This window comes from Balaenoptera musculus, chromosome 15, assembly GCF_009873245.2.
Source record: "Balaenoptera musculus isolate JJ_BM4_2016_0621 chromosome 15, mBalMus1.pri.v3, whole genome shotgun sequence".
Classification (NCBI taxonomy): domain Eukaryota; kingdom Metazoa; phylum Chordata; class Mammalia; order Artiodactyla; family Balaenopteridae; genus Balaenoptera; species Balaenoptera musculus.
Genome location: NC_045799.1, coordinates 59,419,144 through 59,435,547, shown reverse-complemented (window position 1 = coordinate 59,435,547; position 16,404 = coordinate 59,419,144). Strand labels below are relative to the sequence as shown.

General features: G+C 46.8%; 1 protein-coding gene across 4 annotated transcripts in view; it reads right to left on the bottom strand.

Moving 5' to 3' along the window:
- Positions 1 to 16,404, bottom strand: part of SNX29 (sorting nexin 29) — a 569,335-nt gene that overhangs the window by 494,381 nt on the left and 58,550 nt on the right. For 3 of the 4 annotated variants that reach the window (XM_036826193.1, XM_036826192.1, XM_036826194.1), the window contains 4 exons: positions 11,024 to 11,204; positions 7,908 to 7,978; positions 6,483 to 6,731; positions 3,577 to 3,952 (listed from right to left, as the gene is read on the bottom strand). In XM_036826193.1, the coding sequence (XP_036682088.1) occupies positions 3,577 to 3,952; positions 6,483 to 6,731; positions 7,908 to 7,978; positions 11,024 to 11,204 (877 nt within the window). The remainder of the gene's footprint in view (positions 1 to 3,576; positions 3,953 to 6,482; positions 6,732 to 7,907; positions 7,979 to 11,023; positions 11,205 to 16,404) is intronic. The other variant, XM_036826195.1, reaches the window with a different exon arrangement.

Genomic DNA, 16,404 nt, shown 5'->3' with positions numbered 1-16,404 from the left:
AAAAAAACAGAGATTTCCCCGGCAGTCCAGTGGTTAAGACTCTGTGCTTCCACTGCAGGGAGTGCGGGTTCGATCCCTGGTTGGGGAACTAAGATCCCGCTTGCCACCTGGTGCGGCCAATAAATAAATAAATAAATAAATACTTTAAGAAAAAAACAAAAGCAAGGTCAACACTTATAAATACTGAGGTAGTTAAAAAACTAAAAACAGAACCACCATATGATGCAGCAATCCCACTACTGGGCATATACCCTGAGAAAACCATAATTCAAAAAGAGTCATGTACCACAATGTTCATTGCAGCTCTATTTACAATAGCCAGGACATGGAAGCAACCTAGGTGTCCACTGACAGATGAATGGATAAAGAAGATTTGGCACATATATACAATGGAATATTACTCAGCCATAAAAAGAAACGAACTTGAGTTATTTATAGTGAGGTGGATGGACCTAGAGTCTGTCATACAGAGTGAAGTAAGTCAGAAAGAGAAAAACAAATACCGTATGCTAATACATATATATGGAGTCTAAAAAAAAATGGTTCTGAAGAACCTAGGGGCTGGACAGGAATAAAGACACAGACGTAGAGAATGGACTTGAGGACACGGGGAGGGGGAAGGGTAAGCTGGGAAGAAGTGAGAGAGTGGCATGGACATATATACACTACCAAATGTAAAATAGACAGCTAGTGGGAAGCAGCCGCATAGCACAGGGAGATCAGCTCGGTGCTTTGTGTCCACCTATAAGCATGGGATAGGGAGGGTGGGAGGGAGACGCAAGAGGAAGGGGATATGGGGATATATGTATATGTATAGCTGATTCACTTTGTTATAAAGCAGAAACTAACACACCATTGTAAAGCAATGTTAAAAAAAATAAAATAATATAAAATACCGAGTTAGGAGGGACAAGATCTTTCCTCAGTCATCGGACATTTTTCCTCAGTCATCAAAGAAGTGTTAATTTAACTGCCAGCAAGTAGAGGTGTAAACCCAATTTTTTGGCCAACAGAGCATCTAAAAGACCATCAGAGCATTCGACTTTGCCAAAGGCCACTGCAACCCACCATGTGCTTCTCCCAGCCTGGCCCCTTTCCTCCCACAAACCTGGCTGTGCCATTAAACTTTTAAAGTTCTGGCCCCTCCAGGATCCTAGACCCTCCATGTGAATATTAGCTTAGAAGCAAAATGAAAGTATCACTCAGTAGGCCATCTCATCATTTCTCTCTCTTTCCCCAAGAGGCTCTGCAGAATGCTCACTCAGGATCCCCTCTTTACGCCAGGGAGTGGCTGTCCGTAACCCATAGGGGGCCCAATGGCCTCAAAGGGCCCAGGCCCTGTAAAGGTCACCCTGCACTGTTTTGTGTTTCACACATCACAATGCTGGCCGCTATCCTGGCTCGCAAGCTGGCCTCCCAGCTCCAGCCTCCCCTCAATGGCACCAGTCCAGTAGGAAGAGAAATGACTGTGTTTGAGGCCAAAAAACTGATTCGTGGAGTGAATCAACTCAGAGATGCACTCACCTACAGAGACAGAGAATGCAAATGGCATTTCCTAAAAGGCCCAGAGGAAGAACTGTAGGCAGGTGTGATGGTTATGTGTCAACTTGGCTAGGCCGTGGTACCTAGATATTTGATCAAACATTATTCTTGATGTTTCTGTACAGGTATTTGTCTTGATGAGATTAAAATTTAAGACAGGAGACTTCGAATAAAGCAGATCACCCTCCATAATTTGGGTGGGCCTCATCCAGTCAGTTGAAGGCCTTAACAGAAAAAGACTGAGGTTCCCCCAAAGAAGAAGAAATTCTGCCAGCACACTGTCTTCAGACTCAAATTGCAATTCCTCCCTGGGTCTCCAGCCTGCCAGCCTACCTTGCAGATTTTGGACTTGTCAAGTTCCACAATCACATGAGCCAATTCCTTAAGATAAATCTCTCTAGATAAATACATACATACATACATACGAGAAACACACACACACACACACACACACACACACACACACTATTGGTTCTGTTTTTCTGGAGAACCCTAATATAGCGGGTCACAAGACTGGATGCAGGTACAAAATCATTCATACACAGTAAGCAAGAACAATGCTGGAAGGAAGCTACCCTAACGTACTTTAGTAGGAGAAAAAAGCCTTGTGCACGAAAATGTTCATTTCAGAATATCTGATAACAAAAAACAAAAACAATGCCAACAACCTAAATACTCAACAACAGGGGAACCGTTAGCAAATCATGACATTGATCTGACCGAATATCAACCAATCGAGATTCATGGCTATGTAGAAACATGGAAAATATCTGACAGTACATATAAGCTTTGGAACACAGCACAACCTAACCTTAATTCCAGTTCTTCCCACTGGTTTGACAAATCTTAACTAAAGAAACTGGTCTTTCATCCATCAGGTGGGGTTGACACCCACAAACCCCCCAGGGCAGCTCTAAGTATTAGGATACAGTGAATCTGCAGCTTGCCTCATCTGGCCTGACCCAGATGATTGACAAGTTAATGCTACTAACATGGGCATGCATGTGAATGAGGATGAGAGTAAAAATCAAAGACAACAACAGGGAAAGTCTCATGAGAAAGAAAAAAACTCCAATTCAACACATGGACGTGCAAAGCTTCGGGCTAGGGGCACACTGTGCCCCTCCACCACACCAGGGGGTCTCGGGGTCTTCATTTTACACTTTCACGGGCTGGTTTTGAAGCCAGCCGTGACTAGGGTTGCACTGCACACTACAGAACTCAGGTGAAGAGGTCACTAGTTTATTCGGCATTAAGAGTAAGACCAAGCACAGGAATTATTACAAGAGTTACAGTGTAACAGCAGCCACAGCTGCCTGCATTCTTTCTTGACGTGCCAGCACCCGTGCCCAAGGCCCAACACGCAGGGTCCCATTAACTGGACAACAACTCTTTCTACAAAGCAGATGCCGTTTTTCTCCTCGGTCTCACGTGAGGCCTGAAGCTCTGGGAGGTGAAGAAACTCGTCCAACCTAGTCTAACCTGAGCCACGCAGCTAGTAAATGAGAACCCAGGTTGTCTTGATTCTAAGATCCAAGCTCCTAACTATGCTTTTCTGTTTTACGGCTTCACTTGCACCAAGCCCCTCCTGCAGGTATAAATGTACCGCAGCTCCAGTGTTAAGGTGGCAAGTGCAGGCCAGTTACTGCCATTCACACCCCTGCAAATAAACACAGAAATTACCAGCCGGAGACTATTCTCTAGAATACCCTGCCTCTCTCCTGAGCTTCCTGGGCTAGTGGCAAGTAAGAGATGCAAGCAAAATCCAAGCAACAAACGTGAAAGACACAGACATAAAGCAAGAATTTCAAGGCCTACATCTTGACGCCAACTTTGCAGTAAGTACCTTCAAATAGTATATATGCTCCCTTCCCCTTTGTTCTCAGGAGTGGGGCAAGCTAATGCTCCTTCTTCTGAAATCAAGATCTGAAAAATGAGTGATGCCCCAAACAAACAGAAAACTTGCAGTCTAATTTCACCCAATACTACAGAAAGAGCCAGCCACCCTTCCTCAGAAGCTCGAGCAGAACTTACTTCTCCAGCGACTCCGAGTGGCCCGGGCACTTCTTCCCAGGTGTGCTCCCGTACACGTCGTCCTCATTCTCATCCACGTCTTCATCATCGATGCTTTTCACATCGAGCTTCTGGTACCCAAACTCCCCGTTCAAAGACAGAGAATCGATTTTCCATGAGTTGCTGCTCTGACTTCCGTTGGAATTTGGCCCAAAGGGGCTTTCAAAGGCCGTCATGATACTGACCGAGGAGCGGTCGGAGTTCTCCTCCGAGCTTTCCCCCGCCCCAGGGATCTTCTTAGAAACATCCCCGGAGCTCTGCTCGTCTTCCTCGTCATCAAACGAGATGATGTTGGTCACCTTCTTTTTCTTCTTCCTCTCCCTTTTACATTTGGCATCTGGCAAAAGATATGAGATAAGAAAAAGCAGGGAAGGTAAAGCGATGATGGAGCCATCCTGCCTCTAGACTGTGGAAGATCTCTACTATTCTACTAAAACATAAATCTGAGATAAACTCAGATTTCTTTTAACCCTTGGGAAAAAAATTTGTCTACAGGAGACCAAGCAAACTGGATGTGAGCCTCTACTTCTTTTTTTTTTTTTTTTTTTTTTTTAAATGGTGTCTTTTTTTTTTTTTTTAGAAATTCACGTTCTTTTATTTATTTATTTTTATTTATGACTGTGTTGAGTATTCATTTCTGTGCGAGGGCCTCCTCCAGTTGCGGCAAGTGGGGACCACTCTTAATCGCGGTGCGCGGGCCTCTCACCACCGCGGCCCCCCTTGTTGCGGAGCACAGGCTCCAGACGCACAGGCTCAGTAATTGTGGCTCATGGGCCCAGTTGCTCCGTGGCACGTGGGATCTTCCCAGACCAGGGCTCGAACCCGTGTCCCCTGCATTGGCAGGCAGATTCTCAACCACTGCGCCACCAGGGAAGCCCGAGCCTCTACTTCTGATGTGAACATATATGCCATAGAGCACATATTACAATCATTCCTTCTAAGTAGTCCTTCCAAGCACTTTGATTAAAAGGGTGAATCATTATTGAAATCATTTGTATTGCTTCACTTTGGAAGATACTCTCATGGCTGGGAGATGAGACCAAGAAAATCAGTTTGGGGATTGTAGTCGACTGTTTTAACAGCCACAATTCCTCCCAGCCCAGCACGATGCCCCTTTACAGTGGGGCTTTGCTGTCCCCCATCAAGGGTGCTATCTATTTCTCCACCCTCTGGAATCTAGGCTGACTTAGTGCTCTGCTTTTAAGAACAGAATGTGGCAGAAATAACAGTGTGTGAGTTCTAGAGCCTAGGCATTACCCTCATGGAATGCTGCCCTGAAATGACCGCGGAAGAAGCCGGTCTAGCTTACTGGAGGATGAGAGACCGTGTGGGGGGAAACTGAGATGCCCCAGCCAAGAGTCAGCACCAACTCCAGGTGCATGAGTGGGGCCATCTTGAATCTTCCAGCTCAGTCACCAGCTGAATGAAGCCCCAAGAGGGAGCCCAGGTGAAACCACCAGAAGAACCATCCTGCCAACCCACAGAATCATAAAAAAAATAATAAATTGTGGTTGTTTGTTTTAAGCCACTACATTTTGGAGCTGTTTGTTACACAGCAAAGGCTAACTGAAACAGAAGGTCAAGACTGCCTTGGTGACCAGCACTTAGATGAGCCAGTTTGTTCACCCATCTTAATCATCAACCTTGGGTGTGAGGCACTTTGGAGCCAATTCTAAAAAGTCAAATCCGTCTAAACCAAGGTGTGACGTGGTGATGCTTCACCAGTGTGTCCAAACTCTCAGACAGTGTCAAAAGCAGGTTCCCAAAACAGATAGAAAAGGTACTCCTTTGGCCAGCTTTTATTTTGGTTTTTTGTTGTTTGTTTTTTTTTTGTCCATGCTGCATGGCATGCTGGATCCTAGTTCCCCGACCAGGGATCAAACCCGCACCCCCTGCAGTGGAAGCACGGAGTCTTAACTACTGGACTGCCAGGGAAGTCCCAAGATACTCCTTTGGGTATGCAAATTCCAGCATCTCTGGTACACAAAGTTATCAACAGTTCTGTTTCTATGTCATTCACGTGGGGTCTCTGCTCGAGAAACAGAGGGCAAGACAGATAAAGCCAGTGTGCACCAAAGACTCCATGGGATTCTGAGTCTTCACCATCATGAATAATTCCAAAGGGATGACCATGATTACTGCTTTGTTTAAGGGATTTGAGAATACCAGGATTAAGCCCTTATACCCAAAATTTCCAATTTTGCTGTTGCAACATTCTGGATGTCCCAGAAAGTTCAAGGGGTATTGTAAACTTCTCACAAAATTGATCAGAACTGAATCAACTTTCTTTTGCCTCCTCACAGCCTAGAGTCAAAGCTGACCAACTCCTCCCTTCCCCCGGCCCCCACTTAAATGTCATCCCCCCAACAGTATACATTCTCTATAGCACCCTGAGCTGGGCTTTCACCCCACTTATCAGAAGGATAATTAAAGAAATGAATGGATGAAGGAATAAAGGAATGAAGATCAACTTCCTCTGGCTTCACGTGACCATCACACCCTCCCTTTCAGTTTGCTCTGACTGAGCTGTTGGCTTGGTTACCCTATCATCTTCACATCTCAGGAAGGCTCTCAGATCCCTTTCCAAGTGAATAAGGGTAAGAAAGATAAACACATGGGGACTTCGCTGGCGGTCCAGTGGTTAGGACTCCATGCTTTCACTGCAGGGGGCACAGGTTCAATCCCTGGTCAGGGAACTAAGACCCTGCATGCCACACGGTGCAGCCAAAAAAAAAAAAAAATTAAGAAGATAAACACAAACATGCACTGAAAATACGAGTGCATCAGATTTCACTCCCCTTGGCGCTTTCAGATGACACAATCTGTCATCCTCACCCAACCCTCCGTCCTCCCCCGTTCTCGCTCACCGGCACTGACGTGCTTGGACACGACGGGCAGGGGGTCGGTCTCCTGCTCAGGCCTGATGAGGATGGAGACGGCCGAGGATGCCGTGATCTCCCTGAAAAGGCTGCTCACTCCTTGCGTGGATTCCTTCAGCAAGGAGGTCACATTCTGCGTGGATTCCTTCAAGAGGTCCGAGACAGTGGGAGCAAACTTACTCTGTCCGTTTAAATCCTTGTTGTCGATGTTAATCGCGAAGAGTATGGAGTTCAGACCTGCCCCCAAAAAGGGAAGAGCCTGGTGTGTCTGCTGTTCAGCAGTCACACTCCAACACGATAAACAAGCCGCAGACGTTAGAGTACACAAGAGGGTACACACTCGTCTCAAATGGTGATAAAAACCACCCACAAAACTGGGGTCAGGAGACACCCGCTATCACTGGAGTTGAGTCTTTCCAAATTCTCTCCCTATCCATCAGGAAGACAAATGCAAATAAGAAGTCAACCGTGGGGAGGTTAAGGAGTAAGTTCTGGGGTCGGACTGCCTGGGTTGAATCCCAGCACTGCCACTTACATGCTCTGAGACCTTGGTCAAGCCATTCACGACCTCGGAGCTTCAGTTTCCTTATCTATAACAGGGGGACAGCAGAATCCCTTCCAGAGTATTAAAGACCATCACCCATCGAAAACAGCTCAGTAAGCAATCAAAAAATGTGTACCAATATCATTACCATTATCACTTTAGGCAAAAACTTGCCCTGGTCTCCTATGGCCCACACAGGACATCATGGTCACCTGACTTTTCCTCATCAATGGACAAGCCTAACATAACTCTCAGTAGGTGGGACTCAGTGTAAACTTTGAGGGAAGAGAGAAAAAGGAGGCAACAAAGGATGTGGAAGAAAGAAGCAGGTTACCCACTTTACCCTTTGAGCGACAGTCAAATGTTAAACAATTTAACAATTCATCAACTAGCATCAATGCAGGGCTTTCATGGTAACAGATCATGTACTTGACTCTTTCTCACATCTCATTCTCTCACAGCCCTATACAGGTGACTGCCATGCTATCAGGATTCCCACGTCACAGAAGAGAAAAGTAAAGGTAAAAAAAGCTCACAGGATCTGCCCCAGGCCACCTGCCAGACAGGGGCAGAGCCAGGCTTCAAAGGCAGGTCTCCTCCCCCAGTTCCCTGGATCTTTATATTACACTTGCAAAGCCACGGCCAAAACCCCTCAACCCCATGCTTTCCCAGCCAGGGTATCAAATTCTAGATAAATGGACTCAATTGCTCATCACCACTAAAGGAAGGACAGTGGCAAGTGACTCATTAATTCGGTGAGGACAGGGAAAAGCAGAGCATCCCTTGGAGTTATAAATTCACTCCCAGGCAGCCTCCTCTGCTCACCAAGCTTCACAGGAGCCCCCACCCTTGGCCCTGGCCAGGCTTACCCGCTGCCATGGTAGGAAGCATGCTAGACCTTTCTTCATCCATCACAAAAGCCCAGTCTTCATAAAAAGTGCTGCAAATTGGAAAAGAGAGGGGAAAAACTCTGAACAGTGGTTCTCGGCATCTGTCAGCCAAACAATTCCTACATATGGCTCCCTGGACGATCCATGCCTGGTTATCCCAGAGCGGATACACGAGGTCTCTGCTGGGCTGAGGCTTCTGGTTATAAACAAAGGATTGCGCGCATATATCCTACAACTTCCTCACTGGTCCCCTGAGATCTTCAGAGTCCCCTGAGCTTGAAAGTACTGAGACAGGCATGAGATGCACACGTGGTATTTCTGAAGCAGAAAAGGAGAAGGGGACAAACAGAGGGGTGACTTCCACTCAAGCTATGTCTCTAAGAGACAGACAGGAAATCCAAGCTGGCCCACAGGGCCCCTCTGATTGGGTTAATTCAAGAAGAGACAATTTCAGTAAGAAATCATAGTTCCATGGCTCCATCAACCAGGGCATTTGTATATAACACCAGCTTGGGCTGCAGCCCAAAAGTCAAGTTACCCCTGGAAAGGGCTGGGAAGTTAAAAAGGCCCACAAATCTAAAGAGCAGTGGGGGAGGAGGGGGACAGAAAGGCCTACAGGTCATTCCATTGTTCAAGGTCATTCAGCAATAAATGGTACAGCCAGGGCTCCAAAGCAGGTCTCCCAGCCTCAATCCCCAGCTCTTTATCCGACCCCCGGTTAAGCAATAAGAAGCAAATATCCTCACCCCCCAGACTTCCCTGCCAGGTCAGAGAACTCTAAACTAACGGAGTCAAAGCCCAATTTCACTGAAGTACAGTCAGTGACGGGTGACCTGGAGTTCAGCAAGAGACCGGATACATAACTGCTGAAGTGACTGAATACAACTAACAGAGAAAAGAAACACATCATTTTCAACATACTCAACCTGGCAAAAATGTCAGTGGAAGCACAGACTACATGTTCAAGCTGGCACTGCAACTAGACCTCTGATTCCCAAATTTGTGATTCTTTACAAATTAGAGCCAGTTTTCATGCATGTGAATGAATTTGGTTTTCCCACATCAAGTCAGAGTGGCTAGTGATTCAGGTAAGTTCAACTTTGATTCTTAACAGCTGATTCATTTCAACTGCTCACTGTTACATTCAACCTTGACAATGAGAGCACAACTCTGAACTACAGCTGTCCCTTGGTATCCAGGGGGGATTGGTTCCAGGACCCACTTCGGATACCAAAATTTGCAGATGCTTATGTAAAACAGTGTAGTACAGTTGGCTCTCCAAATCTGCAGGTTCTGCATCCATGGATTCCACCAGCCACAGATCTTAAACACAGTACTCAATCCACGGTTGGCTGAGACCACAGACGCAGAACCTGGGGATAGAGAGGGCAGACTGCACTTGTAAATGATCCGCTGGAAAGAGCTTCACAAAAAAAAAAAAAAAAACTATTATAAGAAACATGCGTATGTTCTCCTTAATGAAAGCTGGTTAATGCTCGGATGTACACACAGACATTCACAGCCTCCCAACTCAGACCCTAAGCAGCACACAAGTACAGCTGATGCCAGTTGTTCTGGGCCCCATCCCTACCATTTCATATCCACAGGGTCTGAACACACAACTGGACAAGGTACCACAAGCAACATCAATAGGAGAACTTCAAGGGCATCTCTAACAGCCTTAGTGCACAATCCCAGAACACCTAGCAAACTACTGGTAGAGAGGTGACCACAGGCAACGGAAGAAACAGAAGCGGATACCTGAGCCGGGGAATGCACAGCAAGATGTGAAATCACGGGAATGCATCACGGCACTAAGGAAACGCCAGCTTAATGAATTAACTGACATTTCAGTGTTGAGGATCTGGGCTGATGTGGAAGTTATTCAAGGGACCAGGGCAGAATGGACCACTGTCCCTTTGCATCATCAGGGGACACAAAACAACATGTCTAGTCCACCCTTCTCAGAGGGAGAATAACAGCGAGAGAGAGAGAGAGAGAGAAAGGGACAGGGAGAGGAAGACAGGGAGAGGAGAAAGAGGTCACAAATACCAGCATACAAGCAAAATGACAGAAAAAATAGCAACATGTTAGCAGAGTTATGTCTGTGTAATTTATGAGTGACTTAAGTTTTGTCCCAGAGGGTTCTACAGCATCGTCAAATGTTTCTGAAGGGCAGATGGCTGACTGTACTATCGCTGATGCATATTCAGTGCCGTCTCCCCACGGCTGTGGGATAAGTATACCTCACCCACCCTGCTGAGCTTGCCTGTGGCCGTGTAACTTGCTGGCCAATGAAATATGAGTGGGAGTGAGCATCACGGCGGGCAGAGGCTTTAAGAGCCAGAGCTTCGCTCAGCCGCAGTCCCTTGTCCTGCCTTGGCAATCAGGAAAGCATATGTAGAGATGGAGCCTCTGTCAGCCTGGATCCCTGAGATGAGACCTCCCACCCATGATAGACATGCAGCAGGGGGAAGAAATGAACTCGGCTGTCTCAAGCCAATGAGGTTTATACGATGCTTGTTATGGCAGCATAACCTGGCCTATACTAACTGACAGAGTGAACTTTATGATCAAGAAAAAAAGAAAACAAAATAAAACGAGATGTTGTTTTATAATAACAAATGACTTATCTCGCCAACTTAAAACTTCCCTATTTCTTTCCATCAGTTTGGGGTTGATTAGCCTCAAAAAAACCAGGAGGAGCTGTACAGTACGCAGCACGCAAGGTGAGACACAACATGAAACTGGGCACTGAACACCCAACATCTAAAGAGAAAGAAATTCTGAATCTGAAAGAAACCCAGATTAAAATTCCAGCAAGTGGGGCGCAGGCTGTGTCCTAAGACAACAGCTCTCTCCACACCCCAGGCCTTAATAATAACAAGCATCTACTGAAGGCTTGCTGCATGCAGCTGTCACGCGGAGGGAGCCCTTTACAGGCATCCTCATTTAGTCTCTGGTCGACTGTCCCCACAGCACAGCAGGACAAGCTGGGGCCGGAAGAGGGGAACCCAGCCACCCCAGATGCAGGCGGGCAGGTACTACGACGGTCACCCCTCGGCGCACCCCCTCCCCGAGCCCCTCTGGGGTACCTGAGCCTGCTGTGGTCGGCCAGGAGCATGTGCAGGTAGCGCTCCAGGGAGTGTTCGTTGAGGGCGCAGCGCAGCCAGGCGCGGCCGCGGCCCACGTCCGAGGCGATGTGGTGCAAGGCGTAGAAGCGCTGCAGCTCATGCTTGCTGAGGACCTCCTTCACATAGAACCAGAACACGGGCTCTGCGGAGACAATGGGACCGCGCTGTGGGGCGTGCATCGTCTGAAGAGGAACACCCTTGGGCAGTTTTTGGTTCTGTTTTTTGTATTGAAGTACAGTTGATTTACCATAATGGAGAAGAATATTAAGAAAAAAAAAAAAAAGAATTGTATATATGTCCATGGGCAGTTTTGAGGGTTGTAAAACAGTTACTTCTTAGCACCAAAAAGGAAGATACCCGAGAGTATATTGAAAATAAAAATGAACCCCCCATCCACCATCCAGAGGTGACCAACATTAACATTTTCAAGTTAGTCTTTTTGCCTGCACTTTGCTTTTTTATACAAAATTGACATCTGTGATAGCTGAATTATGACCCCCAAAGATAACCATATCCTACTCCCTGGAACCTGTGCACGTTACCTTTTACAGCAAAAGAGACTTTGCAGGTGTGACAGGTCATGTCATTACAGGTGTGCAGGTGTGTCCTTACAGCGGAATGACCCCTGTAAGGATCTGGAAATGGGGAGATTATCCTGGGTAGCCTCTGGGGTCCTGACATAATCACAAGTGTCTTTAAAAGAGGGAGGGGGAAGGAGAGCTGATGCAGAAGAGAAGGTAGTGCCATGACCAGGGAAGCATAGCCTGGAGTGATGCGGCCACAGCCAAGGAATGCCAGAAGCCACCAGAAGCCGGAAGAGGCAAGGAACGGATCCTGCCCTGGAGCCTCCAGAAGGAACCAGCCCTGCCATCACCTTGACTTTAGCCCAGTGAAACTGACTTTGGACTTCTGCCCTCCATAACTATAAGAAAATTAGTTTGTGTTGTCTTAAGCCACAAACTTTGTGGTAATTTGTTAGAGCAGCCATAAGAAATTAATACACCATCACATTGTGTGTTGTGTATGTATATGTATATGTATCTATGTGTGTGTGTATATAAATATACACACACGTAGCTTTGTATCCTGACTTGTTTCTTTTCTTGTCTAGATCATGAACATTTTCCTGCAACATGTAAAGATCTCTGAGAACAAGATTTTTGATGTCTCCCCAGTTAAACACAATTTATTTCAGGACTGCTGGGAACATAATATAATGCCAATTTTCCCTGTATAATGCTTTGAACATCCCTGTACATAACTCACTGTCCTTGTTTCTGGTTCCTTAGGGGAGATTTCCATAGGTCTGAGCAGATTTAAGGCTTTAAGGAAAGCTAAGAAGTTTGTTTTTATCCATAAAATAGTCATCGCGTCGCCTCACATCCTGCTTTTTTTGTCCACGTGCACACAGATGTTTTTCATAGGTGTAATTCTAGTGTATACCTAATTTTGTAACCAACCTTCTTTACTTAAGGACAGTTCATCAACACTTTTCAATGCTGCCAATAGTAACGGCAACAACAGCGATAGCCGCTACTACTTATTGAGCGTTAACTACGTGCCAGCCATTGCACCCAACACTTTCCATCCGACCTCAGTCCTCACAACCACCAAGGCCATCTCCATGTCAAAGACAAGGCTGAGGCCCAGACAAGTGAAGTAACTGGCCCAGTGACACACGGTTATAAGTGGTCCAGCAGAAAGGGACCTCAGAGCTGTCTCCCTGCAAACCACTTCATCACACTGCCCTGCAAAGTGAGGGGCGCTCTGCCTCCTTGAAAAGGATCATGTTCACAACTGCTCGATATCCCGAGGGGGAAACTGCTGAGTCTCTGCTGCCAGACGGGGATTCTAATCCAGAAGCTAAACAGGCTCAGACCCCTCTGAGAAGGTGACAAGAGCTTTGAACCTTCCTTCCAGAAGGATGTGAATACACACATCTCCATAAACTGGACAGCAAGTTAATAAGCTCACTCTAAGATTGCAGTTCAGCTCAAGTAGCACAGACTGCATTCTTCCCAGTAGCCACAGGCTGGGCGAGGCTATGGGCCACCAGGTAGAAAAGAAGGACTCTTTCCTAACAAGCTTCCAGTCTAGCAGGCAGGACAACAGGTGAGGAGGTCTTCAGCGGAAGGACCCTGGGCAGGTCCCTCAACCATGCTAAGCTTCAGACTCCTCTCCCCTAAATTAAGCCCCCAAGTGCAGAATCACCTAGGGTTACTGGGGTAACTGGAGAAAAGGGGGGTAGAACACTGAGCATGACGTCCAGCCCATGATGACCAACCACTGTTTGCTAAATAATTATCTTCTTATCCAAGAGCATTCATATTGCTTCCTCTTTTCCTTTTTCTGTTAACAGCATCTAAATGTGTATGTACTCATCAGTGTGTGTATGCATCTGTGTATCAAGTCAACCTCTGAGATCATTTAGAATAAACATCTCAGGAATGACTGGTAAAACCACCAGCAGGGCAGTTTACTCAGAATACCTTCTGTCTCAATCCCTAAAAGCCAGACTAATCCCCTTCCGAAACCCATTAGATCAGCCCAAACCACACAAGTGCAAACAGGCTTCTTTCTACTGGAAGCCTCTCTCAGAATTTGGTGAGAGTACCACTCTGGGCCGGCCGGCTGACCAGCCAAAAACTTGTTTTGTAACCCACCAGACAACCATCAGTACATCCATCACGATTCCAATCAAGTGACTCTCACTTGCATTGTCTTTCCTGAAAACTGCAGTCACCTCCCTCTGACCCTCAGTACACATGAAACACCTCAAAGTGTGCTTTCACCTTTCAATTTCGCAAATTGCTTACCGATACAGAATCCTTCTAAAGCTTGCCTGAGTGATGCTGCTGATGATCATGATTATCCCAGCAGGGCTCCGCTTCCACCGCCAGAATTAACGTGGTCTATTTAAAGCGCAGCTCACCTGCCACTTAACACTTGCAGTGTCCATAATTTAATTTGGGAATATACACTGATCTCTTGTTGCTTTAAACCAGAAGCTGATTCCAAAAGTGGGTGAGGGCTTCTGGTTCCCCCAACTCCTGAAAGCCATCTGCCGACAAGAACAAGAGCCAAGAAGGGGGCACTGAGGTGAGCTACCTAGGGGTACCTGCTGACAGAGGATGATGAAAGCACGGGGCCTTTGGCAAAGCTTCTAACAGGCCTCAACTTTAATCGATGCCAAGAATTCAAGAATGCATACTTTGGAGGGCAAAATCCCTGGCGCGAATTCTAGTTCAGGCATTGCGTGACCTTCGGCAACATAGTTTGTCCTTCATTTTCCTCATCTGTAAAATGGGGAGAACTACCTGCCTTTGAGGTTTGCTAAGAGGGAAAAAACAGGAGACAATAAAGCATGCATATGAAGTGCTTAGTACCAAGGCAGGAAAACGGCATCCCTTTCCCTTTCTTCTGGCAGCTGCACCCCTCTTTCCTACGGGAACCGTGTTCCATTTGGTTCCCTGTGAAGTTGCTTTTAGCACTACCAAACTCTCCCTCCCACAGGGGTGGGCAGGTAACCCAAGCTGGTCAACCACCTGGCCACAGCAGGGCGGGCACCTCAACTTGCCTCACTCAGCACCCCCTCACCCTGGCCCTGTTTGATATTTTGTGTGACTTTTGCATGACCTTTGCGTGATGGATTTTTTTTCTGTATTAATTTTGATTTTTTTTAAATATTGCATGAAAATATTATTTATCTTGATCGCTGAGTTTTTGGTGTTCCCTTAAATTCTGTGGCTGAAGTGAGTGCTTCACTGCCTCACGCTGGACCACGGGGCCCTCCCCACAACTTCTGCCTGAACTGCTAGAAGAGAAGCCTTATCTCCCTCCAGAACTGAAGTCAGCAAACAAAGGCCCGAGGGCCAAATTCAGCATCCCCACCCCTCTTTTTGTAAATAAACTTTTTGTGTTTTTTTAAATTTATTTTTGGCTGTGTTGGGTCTTCGTTGCTGTGCGGGTTTTCTCTAGGTGTGGCGAGCGGGGGCTGCTCTTCGTTGCGGTGCATGGGCTTCTCATGGCGGTGGCTTCTCTTGTTGTGGAGCACGGGCTCTAGGCACACAGGCTTCAGCTGTGGTGGCACGCAGGCTCAGTACTTGTGGCTCGCGGGCTCTAGAGCGCAGGCTCAGTCGTTATGGCGCACGGGCTTAGTTGCTCCGCGGCACGTGGGATCTTCCCAGACCAGGGCTAGAACCCGTGTCCCCTGCATTGCCAGGCAGATTCTTAACCACTGCGCCACCAGGGAAGCCCTGTAAATAAAGTCTTACTGGAACACAGTCACGTCCATTTGTTTACAAGTCATCTGTGGCTGCTTTCCTGCTACAAAGGCAGAGCTGGGACGTTGCTACAGAAACTTATGGCCCACAAAGCCTAAAATACTTACTATCTGATCCCTTAAGGAAGTTTGCCAACCGCCGTTCTAGAAGTGGGAGCTATAACTGTCGTGTAAATCTGGCGCTTCCTGGGTCCATTTCCCCTATCAGGTAGAGTGGCCCACCTGGGAAAGATGCCAACCCAGAGAGAAGCGGAACTGGGAGAGACCAAGGGACAGACGTAGGGGATGCTACTCCACTGGATCCAGCTCAACCCCTAGTTTCCTTGGTTACGTCAGTCAGTAAGTGCCCTTTGGCTGTCACTTGCAACCAGAAGAAGCCTAATGCAGGGAGCTAGGGCAGGTTCTTCAACCATCTGACAATCATTTCGGGGGCCGAGAACATGGCAGGCCCTGAGCAATGCCTGCACACATTCAAGGGGCGATGGCATCCCTCAAAAATAAACACACATACAAAAGCACTGCTCAACAATAAACAGAAAACCCAACTACAAGGAGCTAGGCTCCTTGTAAACAAAGAAAGGCTTATTTTTCTTAAATACTTAGTCTGGAGGTAGACAGCTGGTTCAAAGGCTCTGTCATGGGCAGAATCTCTACCCTCTACCCTTGCTGTCTCAGAGGACTGTCAACACTCTGGGCCTCACATTCACAATTGGAGCAGAAGAAAGAGGTTAAGATGCAAGTCAGTTCTTGGGAATTCCATGGTTGTCCAGCGGTTAGGACTCCGCGCTTCCACTGCAGGGGGCAGGGGTTCGATCCCTGGTCGGGGAACTAAGATCCCACATGCTGCAGTGCAGCCAAAAATAAATAAATTAATTAAAAAAAAAAAAAAAAAAGATAAAGCCAGCTCTATCACTCCCTTTTTTCAGGCAAGGATGAGTTACCCCAGAAAAGCACAAGGGAGTGGAGAACATGTCAAGACTGGCTAAATCACACATGAGCCATGACCTAGAGAAGGACATCCCACAGCCCCAAGCAAAATCAGGGTTCTGTTAAGCCAAAG